The following is a 14,626-nucleotide window of genomic DNA, read 5'->3' on the forward strand; positions in this document are numbered from 1 at the left end:
CTTTTTCCATTAAAGTTTCCTCAGAAACCTGCTGTGTTAATTAATCTAGCTCATTTCAGGAACTGGAGTATAAAGAAACTCAACCATTCATTTTGAGGTTTCTCTTGACCCTCTAAATTTATGTCCTAGTAGAAAACATTTTGAAATAAACTTTTAGACTAAAATAAAATGATTTTTTCCTTTATAGATACTTGTAGCTTTGCGTCATCTGCACTTTAAAAATATTGTTCACTGTGACCTCAAACCAGAAAACGTGTTGCTAGCATCAGCTGATCCTTTCCCTCAGGCAAGTATGAAAGCCTCTCAGCAAAAAAGCCAGCCGACAGTATCGCTGGTTCCCCTGCAGCATTCTGTCACCCTTTCTCCTCAAAACCTTTGTTTCAAGTCTCACCTGTCTGTTTTCATCCATTTGTTACCCTTCTTATATTGTGGGGACTGCAGCTTTGTCGCTCTGCATCTCAGCTCAGCCTGCCTTAATAATGCACACTGAGCCTCTCATTGTGCTTCTGCTTCTGTCGTGTGGACATCCTGGAGAACTGGCAGCACTAGGTCAATGCTGGGAGCACTGGCCTAAGAGGGAGACACTTAAGAGTCCCAGGGATGCTACCAGCTCTCTAATGTTAGGCAAGATATTGCAGTTCAGTGTTGTTCTCAGGGGCAAGGAGAAAAGTTTCTTCTTTTCCTCAACTCAGGGGATGCAAAACAACTGTATCTCTTCCCAGGAACTGTCATATCTGAAGTGACTGAGGTGGCTGTTCTGCCCTGGCTCCCTGATACCCTCAGGTCCTGGCTAGGTGTCCGTGCAGAGCTAATTTTGAGGAATATTGTGGATGGCATGATGCGTCCTTGTGCTTATCCTTCAACCTTTCCTTATAATAAGCCCTTGAGTTAAATCCATCAGTTTGCATGATGTTTTCCTGCCTGGTAAAACACTATTACCCACTTCTGTGTATACATATTTTCACATTTATCTCTGGTTTTACGGAGGAGGGAAGGAGAATGTTTAGATGATATTTTTATGAATAAAAGCATACTTTTGTATCAGTACCTAAACCACTATCTTCAAGTACATAAAATGGAAAATAGCTATTCTACCGTGAGAAATCCATACAATATATGTAAAATATTATAGTTGTTTTTTAGCAGTTGTGGACTAAGACACACAGTTTGTGACCTTACTATATCTCCAAACCATTATTATCAACAGGTGAAACTTTGTGATTTTGGTTTTGCCCGGATCATTGGAGAGAAGTCTTTCCGGAGGTCAGTGGTGGGTACCCCAGCTTACCTGGCTCCTGAGGTTCTAAGGAACAAGGGCTATAATCGCTCTCTAGACATGTGGTCTGTTGGGGTCATCATCTATGTAAGCCTAAGTGGCACATTCCCATTTAATGAAGATGAGGACATCCACGACCAAATCCAGAACGCAGCTTTCATGTATCCACCAAATCCCTGGAAGGAAATCTCTCATGAAGGTAATATCTTCCATTCAAAAGTGATAATGATTTAATCATTGTGTTATATTATTAATTCAGTTGTGAATTTTTAAATTGATAAATGCTTATTGAAAATTGCCCACTAAGGCAGGGGCACAAATTTATTGAGGTGGATGGAGCAGTAAAGGAAATGGAGACAAAAATATCTACTGGTAAAAAGTATATGTGTTATAGAGAAATTGAGAAATACACATTAAAAGGTAAATGAAATAAAGAGAAACTGTTAATATTTGGTGTATTTCCTTAGAACTTATAAATGTTTACACATTGATATAATGGTAATACTTGATCTTTACTAACAGTACTCTTTTATTTACTATATGCCTATTTCTGTGTTAAGCACTTTTAACTTATTATGGGCACAAGAACCTTATGATATTGATATTTTAATTGTCACATTACATATATTAGTATACCGCATTCTTTGTATACTGTTTTCCTATATGTGACATTAGAGCATGTATAATATTTTATACATATTCCCCGCTATTATATTTTTAGGTTATTTCTATTTGTTCAGTGTTAGATAACCTTTATGTATAATTTCTTATATGTATCTCTGATGCTTTTTTTTTAGGATAGATTACCTTGGCAGTGTTGCATTATTTAAAATTAAATTCTTCTTAATAAATGTTTCCTTCTTAAAGGAAGAGTGGTAGATAGTTTTAATTCCTTCTTAAAGGAAGAGTGATAGATAGTTTTAATTCCTTCTTAAAGGAAGAGTGATAGATAGTTTTAAAAGAAGTGGTGGGGCAGTCAGGGCAGTGAAAATGGCTCACTGCATGCTTCAGAAAGCAGTTCCTGGGCTTCCCTGGTGGCGCAGTGGTTGAGAGTCCGCCTGCCGATGCAGGGGACATGGGTTCGTGCCCCAGTCCAGGAAGATCCCACATGCCACGGAGCGGCTGGGCCCGTGAGCCGTGGCCACTGAGCCTGCGCGTCCGGAGCCTGTGCTCCGCAACAGGAGAGGCCACAGCAGTGAGAGGCCCGCGTACCGTAAAAAAAAAAAAAAAAGAGAGAGAGAAGGCAGTTCCTCATGAACATGCTTTGGAGTTTATTTAAATCACACCCACACACACACACACACACACACAAAATGTGAAGATAGGTTTAACTATTATATCTATATTTCAAGTGAGAACACTGAATCAAAAGAAATGAACCACTTGGCAAAATCACAAAGCTAGTAAGTGGCAGAGCCAGAATTTATACCCAGATGTTCTGAGCGTACATTCTGTAACCACTGGTCCTGCTTCCTTTTTAGTTTTCAGGCAACATCTAGCTCTAAGTTTGTTGAGATTTTCCACCACTTAAAGAGGCAAATACATTCATAGATAAACATCTATTTGATACCTGTTATTGCACGTGGTGGTGCAGAAATTGGAAAAGAGCATGTATAACTTGCTTGGACAATTAGTTCTTAGACTACATTCATATTAAATGGCACGATCCATCTATCATCAGAGCTTTGAGTTACTATTGGCAGCAACCTTTTTAAAAAAATTGTATTGAAGTATAGCTGATTTACAATGTTGTGTTAATTTCCTCTGTACAGCAGAGTGACTCAGCTATACATATATATACACACACACATTATATATCTATATACACATTATATAGCTCTATATATCACATTATATATATATACGTTTTTATATTCTTTTCCATTATGGTTTGTCACAGGATATTGAATATAGTCCCCTGTGCTATACAGTAGGACCTTATTGTTTATCCATCCTGTATATAATTGTCTGCCTCTGCTAGTCCAAAACGCCCATCATTCCTTCCCTCCCCTCCCCTCCTTGGCAACTACAAGTCTGTTCTCTATATCTGTGAGTCTGTTTTTGTTTTGTAGATATGTTGATTTGTATCGTATTTTAGATTCCACATCTAAGTAATATCTTATGGTATTTGTCTGTCTCTGTCTGACTTACTTCACTTAGTATGATAATCTCTAGGTCCATCCATGTTGCTGCAAATGGCAATATTGCATTGTTCTTGATGGCTGAGTAACATTCCATTGTACATATGTACCACATCTTCTTTATCTGTTCCTCTTTCAGTGGCCATTTACGTTGCCTCCATGTCTTGGCTATTGTAAATAGTGCTGCTGTGAACATAGGGGTGTGTGTATCTTTTCGAATTGTAGTTTTATCTGGGTATATGTCCAGGAGTGGGATTGCTGGATCATATGGAACTCTATTTTTGGTATTTTGAGGACCCTCCACACTGTTTTCCATAGTGACTGCACCAATTTACATTCCCACCAACAGTGTAGGAGGGTTCCGTTTTGTCCACAACCTCGCCAGCATTTATTATTTGGAGACTTTTTGATGATGGCCATTCTGAGTGTGAGTTGATACCTCATTGTAGTTTTGATTTTGTGAATAACCTTTAACATCATTTAATTAGTTGTAAATCATAGCTAGGTGGATATATTTTGAAGGAATCTGTGACCTTAAAAAGAACTACCATGTAGCCAAAGGATTAATGAAATATTTAGGATAATTCAATAGGAGAAAAAAGGGAAGTGTAATTCTTTTTCTCATCCAGGAGGCAGAAAGGAGAGAATTATCAAATAAACTTGTGACCTAACCTTGTCAGGGAACATTACCTTTAAATACAGTTAAAGGTATGTTTGATATCTATAATCTAGAAATCCAGTAGGATAACTTGATGTTGTTACCACAGTGCAAATCTGAAATATCTCTAAAGCCAGTCATACATTTTCCTGTTATGCAAGAATAGGACATTAAGAAAATAACCTTCACATTAAAAATTTTTTTTCTTGCAGTAGTGGAACAAATGATGCCCACTCTCGGAAATATGCTGGCCTTCTGTGTAGATAGAAGCTATAGATTATGAATGTTTAATTATCACTAATAATAGAAACCAGAGGCATAGATATCAATAGCTCAAGAAACTCTTGTTGGGAAACCACAGTATACATGCATAAGTAATATGAATGTAAAGGGCAAAACATAAAATATCCTTCAAGTTTTCATAAAATGCCCTTGAAAGTTTGTTGGGGAGATGAGTTATATGAACTTGGGAAAATGATCATTTATTTCCTTGAATTGTTAGCTTGGTATAAAATCAGGGTCTCCAAGTTCAGAGGAGGGAGAATCACTGTGGACTTGACTAGTCAGAATTGCATTTTCAGAGGAGATGGAACTTAGGCCAGTCACTGAAGAAAGAAAAGGAAGAGATACAGCGTTTTACAAAGAGGGAATTACATGGGATTATTCAAGAGGCATTTATATTTGACCAGAAAGAACACATTTTACTTGGCTATAGATGTCTAAGCACTAAAAATGCCCTGCCACTCAGACAAAGTGATGTGGAAACCAGCTCAGGTAGAATCTCCTTCTTCTAAATGACTCAAGTATCAGTTTGGGGATTAACTGGCCTCTCTTCTCAGTATCTTTTTCTAGCTCATCCTTGCCTTTGAGGCACAGGAGTTGTACTATTTGCTAAATGAAGCTCAGATGGCAAATGAGTTACCTACCTGCTGGTGTACAAACAGAAGTATTATTGAATATAAAGAAAAGCTAATTAAATTATATCATAATATTAGCTGAGGTGTTACAAAAGTAATTACTGGCCCAGATTCTATTCCACTGTCTTGTTGGGAACAAATAATTTCCTGATTAGATATTATCACAGGGCCAGTACCAAATAATTTTAAGCACGTAGGATCTGATGAATACACAAGCAAACTAGTATCGGGCCAAGGATGGTCATAACTGAAATTAGTGAATTTTCAGTCTCAGGATACTGGAAACCACACCAGAACCACTAAAATTCCAGATGCAAGGAAGTAAACATCTAGGCACCTCAGTGACTCTAAATCAAAGGTAAGGATCAGCAGTGAAGCAGTTTGTGATGTTGTATTCCTGCCATTCTAATTAGCCATCACTTACCTTTTCTAAGCTTCAGTTTCTCATCTGTAAAACAGGGTAATGATTCCTGCCCATATAATGAAGTTGTAATAGAGACTGAAAGAGATAAAGGATGTGAAAGGCATTTATAGAACGCAGGTGTGGGGTGAGCCAAGGATTTGGATCTAGGAAAAGGATAGCAGAGCCCTAAGCTAAGCAGTTGCTCTGGCGAGTAACCAAGAATTGATTGTATAATTTTAGAAATTATATGCAAACTGATGTGCACATTTCCCAAGTGTTCTTCAGAAAAATTGTTAGTTGTACTTTTTTTCTTGGCATGAAAAAGCAAAAGATAAAAGAAAGTTGTAAGGTCTTTGTAACGTACGTAGATGTGTCAGGAAGAGAAAATTCCTTTATCGTGCTTTTTTTTTTTCTGTTAATGTAGACATGGACTCAGTAAAATATAATACTATATATTGAAGTGCTTGAGCTATCATTGTGTCATTTGATCCTCACAGCAATCCTCTAATAAGTAACTTGATTTAGTCTCTATGTTAGACACCAGAAAGTTTCAATAATTTGCCTAAGGTCACACAGTGGTAGGGCTTGGACTTGAAATCATTGGCTTCTCTCCATTCTTTACAGCATACATTGTTGCACACCAAAGGGTGCTTATTTCTGATGTCTTGCTATTTAGCAACCTATAGGGAATATTTTAAACTCATTAATTATTCTTGCTATTATAATATAATAAGCTGAGTATTGGCATTAGAGATATGCTTACTAATAATTTATCAGTGAGTTAATCAGGACTCTTGCATGCAAATAATAGAAACTTATCTCTAAGTTAGACAGAGATAATTTATTGACTCACACAACTAGGGAAGTCCAGAAGGTGAACTCCATTCATCTGGATCCTATAGTTCAAGTGTCACATTTCTCTCTCTTACCTCTGCTTTACTTTATGATGGCTTCCTTCTCAGGTGGGCTTTTCATGTGGTACAAAGTGATCTCCCAGCAGCTCCAGGCTTACATGCTACCCATTGTACATGACTCAGAATGGAACCATAATTATCTGTCAGTAGCTGTAGAGTCTCTGAAAGGGGCACTGATTGGCTGCCCTTAAATCCTGTAATACCCTGGGAACAATCACATTGTCACTGCAGGAGCCTGGCTCTGATTGGCACTGTGGATGATGGAGAGCCCCTCCAGGTTGGAGAGAGGAAGTTCCTGCAGGGAAAAGATACTAGGCTAAAAACAAACACAAAAGCATTAACAGATGTCCGTTATAAAAATAGATTTTTTTGTGAATTAAAGCATGACTTGAAAAATGAGAAAAAAATTGGGGAAAATTTAACTTAGCAAATGTTACAGGTAAAATGGTAATAGTAAAATTAAATAAATTTTGAGAGAAAAAAATAAGAATAACTAATCTTCTATAACCTTTGCACTGTAGCCAAGCACTACTTTACACACTTTACATATATGAACTTATTTAATTGTCCCCAACCTTTGAGTAGATACTGTAATTGTTTCCATTTTAAAGATGAGGCACTGCAGACATAGAAGGTTAAGTGTCTTCCCTGGGTGGGGCTAGGGTGCAAGTCCTGTCAGCCTGCTCCAAGGCAGATGCTCTTACTCATTGCATTTACAGCCACTTGATTATCCTTTCTAATGGATTTAGCCATGCTGTCACATTAAATTTTTAATATGTTTTCACTAGCTTAGAGCTAGTGTAGCAACACAATTTTTAATAATGTCTAAAAAGACAGGGAAACAGGATCATGTTGTGATAAAGACCTGAGTTGCCTCCACTCAGCATCTTGGTGACCTCATCCAAGTTACTTATTCCTTCAGGTCTCAGTTTTCTTGTCTGCAATATAGTGACACTAGTTACTAACTCACTGGATTACTTTAAGTATTAAATGAAATTGCACTGGAAAGTGGTTAGCACAGTGATTGACATAACTAGATTACCTTAAATGTGTTAAACACTATTTCCAATCACTTTACATGATCAGTCGATCTCTCTGTATATATATATTTTAGTTCTACACTCATACATGCAGTCATATAATTATGTATGTAACTAAACACATATTTAATCACAGTTATATATATAACTAAATACTTGTATAAATTATATATTGCTATACATATATAACTAAATAAAAATGCATGTATACAATAAAACACTCCAGAATGAATCATATGATTACAAATAATTGCACAAAAGGAGACTTTAGGTAATCATGGGAAAGGAGGAGTTTGAGAACATTTCAGTTCATTCTAAGGCAGTGTGTTGTACCTTGTTTCATTTCATCATTGTGACTATCTGATGGCCATTTGACCATCCAGTTTATCCATTACTACCTGTCAGTAATTAGACATGGCCTCACTCTCACCTCCAGCTTTATCTCATACTAGGTTAAGCTTAGTCCTCAGCACATAGGATGGCTATGACATTTCTCAGTTCCTTGAAAGGACTTGTTCACCTATTTTCAAATAGTTACTTGATTAGGCAGATTTACTTCATCTTATGGAACAGGCAGTCCATTGTCATTTAAACGTTTTTTTAGATAATCAGATGAAACTAAAGAGAATTGCACCTTATTTGATCATGTACCAATATGCCCTTTCTTTCACTGCATTTTTAGCAATTCCAAAATAACAAGAGATAGGCCAGGTTGTCCTCCATGTTTGTCACATCTAGTACATAATAAGGGTGAATCCTGGATGGACATGGCCAAAAAACCAGAAAATTGCAACCAAGACTCAATCTATAACTTAAGAAATAGGTAAGCAGGGCAGTGGTTGAGAGTCCGCCTGCCGATGCAGGGGATGCAGGTTCGTCCCCCGGTCCGGGAAGATCCCACATGCCGCGGAACGGCTGGGCCCGTGAGCCATGGCCACTGAGCCTGCGCGTCCGGAGCCTGTGCTCCGCAACGGCAGAGGCCACAACAGTGAGAGGCCCGCGTACCGCAAAAAAAAAAGAAAAGAAAAGAAAAGAAAAGAAATAGGTAACAGGGATGTAGAGCTTAGAAACAGGAAGTGGAAAAACTACCTAATAGAACACAGGAATATTTGCAAGGTAGGGGATTACTAATAATTTTGCCAAAGAACCTCCTTGATCATGGCTCGTTTTAAACGACCTGTAATTGTCTCGTTCTAAATGTATAGCAGACAGTTTTTAACTTTGGCATGCCAGCGGTTAATCAGAGGAGCGAGTTAATAATGGGGATTCCCAGACTCCACCCCCGTAAACTGCCATCTTGCTCTGAGACTGTAAGTAGTCCATGGAGCACACCTTCTAAAATACTGCTCGGGAGCCCTGATCCCCAGAAAGACCTGGCAGCTGACAGTGCTCTCAAAAAATTTTTAGTAAGTTTCCAATATTCAAATTTAGATGAACTAAAAATTCCTCTTATTCGTAACATTTTTTTGTATCCACATCATTTTCTTTATCAGATATTTAATATCAGGGGGTGTAATTTGTTCCAAATGTTGAATGTATTTCAATATAGACTTCCATGGAAATAGTAAGAAAAAAAAATAAGAAAAAGCTTCTTGACAAGCTTCCTATGTCAAGATGAAAGAAGAAAAAAGAAACTCCAGGAAATGCAAAAATTTGTGTAATAGAGTTATGTGTAATAAAGAAGAAACTAACATGTGTGTCATGATTTTGAGCGATTAAGGGACTATAGGAAGAGAGAATCCTTTTAACACTTGAAAATTCTCCTTTGAGTGGGCATAGGTGTAGAAATTTGATGTTACAGGTTGTAGGGTTATAGGTTATAGACTATAGGGGGTATGAGTTATAATCCTATAGTTCATAATAGTTATATATAAATTATTCCACATATTGCTTATTAATTTTAAATTATAGAAAACCTTTAGACCAAGCATATCTGACTTCATTATAATTATGCAAAAGGATGTGTAAATAGTGAAACTTCTTTCACACTGGAAAGGAGGACAGAGAAGAGGTGAAAGGAGCTGTAAGAGCTGCAACTTGCACAGAGTTGATATCCGATTCTGCCGAGGTGAATGGATTGGCTTATGTATTGTGTTGGCCAAAAGGTTCATTGGGGTTTTCCCGTAAGATTGTATGGAAAATGCCGAATGAACTTTTTGGCCAGCCCAGTACATTCGCATGCATGATTTAGTATATGATTTAATCATAGAGTTAATCCTTTTGAATAAATGTTTTATATATACATATGTGTGTGTGTGTGTATATATATATATATATATATATATATATATATATATATCCTGTGTTGTGCACCAGGCACTGTTCTAAATTACAACAGTAGCCAGTACATTAATGTAACTAAATTAATTGCATAAAGGAGGACAATGAGGTAGAAAAAGCTGAAATGAATGATTCATTGTCCTTAATGGAAGAGAATCAGTGTTTTATTTTGTTTTGTTTTTAAGGTGGTTCTTCTCAAACTATGTGATAAAGGACCAGTTTTATTTTATTTTAATTTCCAAACATATGGATCAGTACTTTGTGAAATATAATAAAAATGTGACAGCAATGTCAAAATGCTGTGAAAGTTTCCAAAGACTTATTCTCACTTTCTATATTTATCTCATTGTAAACTAATAAACATTTCACAGACTGGCATTCATCCATACTCTGAATAGCTTAAAGTTAGTGAATCAAGCATAAATGATACTGCACATATTTTTTTAAGGTGTAGAGGTAATCAGAAGAAATTTTTTACATAGTTAAAAGAGGTTTAATAATGAGATATTAGGTTTTATCTTTCAATTTGAACTCTTCCTACTGATTGATTTAGATCTTTTACCAGGTGCGTATGACACTTTTGTAAAAAATAATAATAAGGAACAAAAGTGCAAGAAAGTTCCAGGAATAAGTGGAGTACAACCTTTTGTGTGACTTAAATTCTTGCACACCTGGTCTAAAAGTTGTCTATCATGTTAAATATACAAATTCTATCTATGTATCTGTATCTGTCTATATATATATATATACACATATATATATATATACTATTTTATATGTGAATATTACTGGAGAGTTAGAGGGTTATAGTTCCTTTTCTATAATACCAGTTCTTGCATGGTGACTGAGCAGATGAAGAAGATGTAATCTTGAATCTCTAAACCTGCTTTGCCCACACAAAGGAGAATTTGCAAGTGTGAGAGTCAAATTAATTCTCTTTTTCTACATTCCTTCAGTTGATCAAGATCCTAACACATCTTAAATTATTCTATTTTATAAATGGCTTTTTTATACAGCATTTTTTACCCAAGAGTTTATTCTTAGAAGGAGAAGAGAGATGATACAGGTAACCATGTGAGGTGGGTTATATAGCTAATAAGGTGAAATATAATTTGCTTCAGTGCAAATCATCCTACTAGGAGAATGATGACAAACCTGCAGTGATGGGAAAGCCTCTGTTAGAGTAAAAGTACACTTCCATCATCAGATTGAATTGATGTGTTCAATTAGAGATACACAGTAAATTTGAGGAAGGTTAGTGATAGACCATGATGATCACTGGATAAATTACTATTTTTTCCTTCTGAGTTTTGATATTCTTTTATATGCCATTAGGGAGGCAAGCAGGCAGTAATCAACACAGAGGCAACCTCAGAAATTGTCTCACAAAGAGCCCACGACCCCCGCAGACAGAGATCATTTTCTGTGCTTGCAGGTGAAGTCTGAAGAAGCACCTATTCTCATCTCACCTGCTGTGTTGTCACTGCTCAGCTTCAGAGTCACATGGTTAGTTGATATAATCAAGAATTAAGATCAGACATGAAGCCTTGACATATGTGAAAAGGAAAAAAAAAAGAAAAGGAAATGCCCTTGCATTATTCCTATAACTTATCTTTAGTTCAAATTTATCAACTTGGGATGGTGCACCCGTGACACAGGTTTTTTTCCACTGCACGATCCAACAGTCTCAATGGTAATATTTCTGCTGCTTCTTTCCCCTGATAAGTGCAGCTGTAGTTTATTCTTCCATTTGGTCTCAATCCTCTGCTGACATTTATGTTCAGTGCAGAATATATGGCATCCCAAGGCATAGAATGACTATAATAATATACCACTAAATTTATCCAAGCATCTAAATTTTATTTTAAAAGCTATTTTTTTTTTGCCATTCAATGTGGTAAATTCAAATAAAATTGGTCACAAGTGCGTTTTTCCCCCAGAAATTGGAGATGAAAAATACAGCCAGTACAAACACAAAGCAAAGCTAAATAAAAGCCTAGCACCATTACCACATGGTATGTTTTCAAAATCCAACAGTGTTCCAGAACGCTAAACACTTAAGTTGGAAGTAGCACTTTGCCATGAAAAGGAACCAGCTGTAGGTCCCTCTTTCACTACATATTGTTCAAAACAAAAAATAACCCTATTGAAAATAAGCCTCGGGTAGATGAGACCCAGAAATCCAATGGTATGAGAAACAAAAGAAAGACAATTGTCATTTAAAAATTAAACTGTGTTTGTAACAGTTTATGAGCCTTGCAGATCCAGCAAGCCTGCTGAATATTAATGAATAGATTGATTTGTCAACATATTAGCACCACTGTCAGACATAACAGCATGGAGGAGATGCAAGGGGACTAGGCAGTAAAGTACTTAAAAATGCTGGACTGGGTACCATGAGATTCTACCATGATTGATAAACTATAGTGAATGATGTGGGTCACAACTTCCACTGGGTTTTAACATTTTAAACAACCTCTATTTGAAATTCTAGGATTACTTGCGTTTAATTTTTTTGAAAAAGAGTATGCTTTTTGTTCAGTAATAAGGAACTTTAAAATTATGAGCCAAAGACATACAGTGGTTTAAATGATATCTACTTAGTAGAGTGAATTTTTAAATATATGTATGTATGTATGTGTTTATATACATACACACACATACATATTTCAAAATCCAAATGAGTTAATATCTGAAAAGGTGTCCCACCAGGTAAGGAACCTTTGATAGCAAATAAAATATAATTAGATTTTTTTCTTAAAAAATGATAATTTGTAGAGAGAAACTGATCTGAAGAAGTTTTAGCCAGAACATTGGCATTATAAGTGCTCAAAACTTGGCTGTTTATTTGTGCTCCAAACTGAAATGTTTCCTATATATCCCAATAATAAAAATAAAATTTCACTTCTGAATGTATATCCTAGTTGAGTTGAAATGTGACATCTAAATATATGTGGAGATGTCGGGATATAGGATCAACAAATGTTAAATATTCTGTAAATTTGCTTTCTTTCACAATAACAACACAGAATAATATTTCAAAATACAGAATATTAAATATCCTATCCCTGTACTGCTCCACAATACCAATCCACTGAGCAATTATCCAGAATACTCTTATGTTGCTACTGTAATAGAAAATGTACAATTTCATGAGGAGCCCTATTTCTTCTCAGTTTGAGCCTAGCACAATGAACAAAATGTCTCTGGGTTTTTACCCACTGGTAGAAACAAACCCAATCCTTTTCCAAATAAAAGCTTATCTCAGAGGTTTGAAAACAGCCATCATGTCACCCCAAGCTTTCTCTTCTCCTGGGCAGTGAGTTTTTTCTTTAACCACCTGTTCACTCTGGTCCAGACACTCCCCTCTCTATGTTCTTTTTATTTATTTATTTATTTTGCGGTTTGCGGGCCTCTCACTGCCATGGCCTCTCCTGTGGCAGAGCACAGGCCTCGGATGCGCAGACCCAGTGGCCACGGCTCACGGGCCCAGCCGCTACGTGGCATGTGGGATCCTCCCAGACCGGGGCACGAACCCATGCCCCCCGCATCAGCAGGCGGACTCTCAACCACTGCGCCACCAGGGAAGCCCTATGTTCTCTTTAAATCAAACCTCAAAACTGTTCTGACTCAAGGTTCAATGAGCCTGAGAGTAACGTGAATCCACCATTCCTTCATTATAAAGAACACATTTCTTTTAGCATGGCATAAAATAACACTTGATTTCTGTATAAAATGTAGACTCATGTTGAGTTTACTGTGCATTTAGGACCCTGAATTTTTTCTTATATATGTCGTTGATAAGCCACATTTGTCAATTCTGTCCTTAGACTGGTTTGGTTTCGGGGTGGGGGGGGAGCTAAATAGAGGACCCTGTTTCATTTGTCCCTGTTAAATGTTATCTTACCAGTATAGCTATATATGTATATAGTTATCTTGGAACTTATTTGTGTAATCCAACTTGTTTGCTCTTCCTGTCGGCATCCTCTGAGTAGAAGCTATCCTGAAACCTTTCTATTGTCTTCGTTCCAGAATACTGAACAAGATGGGGCCTTCTCTATGTTTATATCCATCTATTCTGGGGCCCTTTGAACAACATTAAACCAGTTTTTTCAATGTTCTCATACCCCTAGTCCTTTGCTATTCAAAATGTGGTCTAAGGTTCCACCTGGGACTCTCAGGCTCCTCCCCAGACCTACCTAATCAGAATCTACAGTTTAAGATCCCTAGATTATTCATATGGGTGTAAAAATCTGAAACACACTGCTTAGCACAGCCTTTCTCAACCCTAGGAGCACATATTAGAAACACCTGAGGTGCTTCTAAAACTACCGACACCTGGAGGCCCCTAACAATTTTTCACTTGAGCTTTGGCTTGAGTATCGGCATAAAAAAAAATAAACAAAAACAACCAGAAACCCCTCCAAAGTGAAAATGAAAAAAAAAAAATTCACCCCAAACTTCATTAAACTAATATAAATATATTTTAATTTAGACTTTAAATTTTGAATCAATTTGGCATCAGTTTGGGGGCTGCTGTATGCTGTGTTTAAACAATTCATGATTTCCAAGATTGTCTTTCTAGTCTTCAGGCGGAAATTAAACTGAATGTAAAGCAAAGGACTACCCAATGATAGAATAACTTTCTACAGAGGAAAGAACTGGGAAAGGAAAGACCCTGCTTGAGCCTCTAAGGTCTTGCACTTCATTGGATTGCGGTAATTGACTCAGGAACGAGTGAGATGATGATTCCCAGCGCCCTTGTTTGCTGCCCGCAGCCTCTGGTTTCAGCCCCTGAGAGGAGCGTCCCACTTAGTGTTGCCGGGCAACAGCTTGCTGGGTTGAGAGCTGGAATGTGAAGGGTTGCAAAACGGTTTTTTAAATAAACACATAACTTACCTTCAGCATGAATCAAGCCAAAGGGAGAAGTACTGAGCCTACAGGGTGACAGGCAGTGAGGCAGAATGGAAAGGGAAAAAAGCAAACAAGGAGCTCAG

The 14,626-nt window shown here is 37.1% G+C and overlaps 1 protein-coding gene across 2 annotated transcripts in view; it reads left to right on the top strand.

The window, feature by feature from the left end:
- The window catches only part of PRKD1 (protein kinase D1), a gene marked incomplete at both ends in the record, with an annotated part of 334,107 nt that overhangs the window by 311,071 nt on the left and 8,410 nt on the right, over positions 1-14,626 (top strand). For both annotated transcript variants that reach the window (XM_082853994.1, XM_082853995.1), the window contains 2 exons: positions 188-286; positions 1,208-1,475. In XM_082853994.1, the coding sequence (XP_082710120.1) occupies positions 188-286; positions 1,208-1,475 (367 nt within the window). The remainder of the gene's footprint in view (positions 1-187; positions 287-1,207; positions 1,476-14,626) is intronic.

Source organism: Leucopleurus acutus (assembly GCF_964270905.1).
Source record: "Leucopleurus acutus genome assembly, chromosome: 1".
In the NCBI taxonomy this organism is placed as follows: Eukaryota; Metazoa; Chordata; class Mammalia; order Artiodactyla; family Delphinidae; genus Leucopleurus; species Leucopleurus acutus.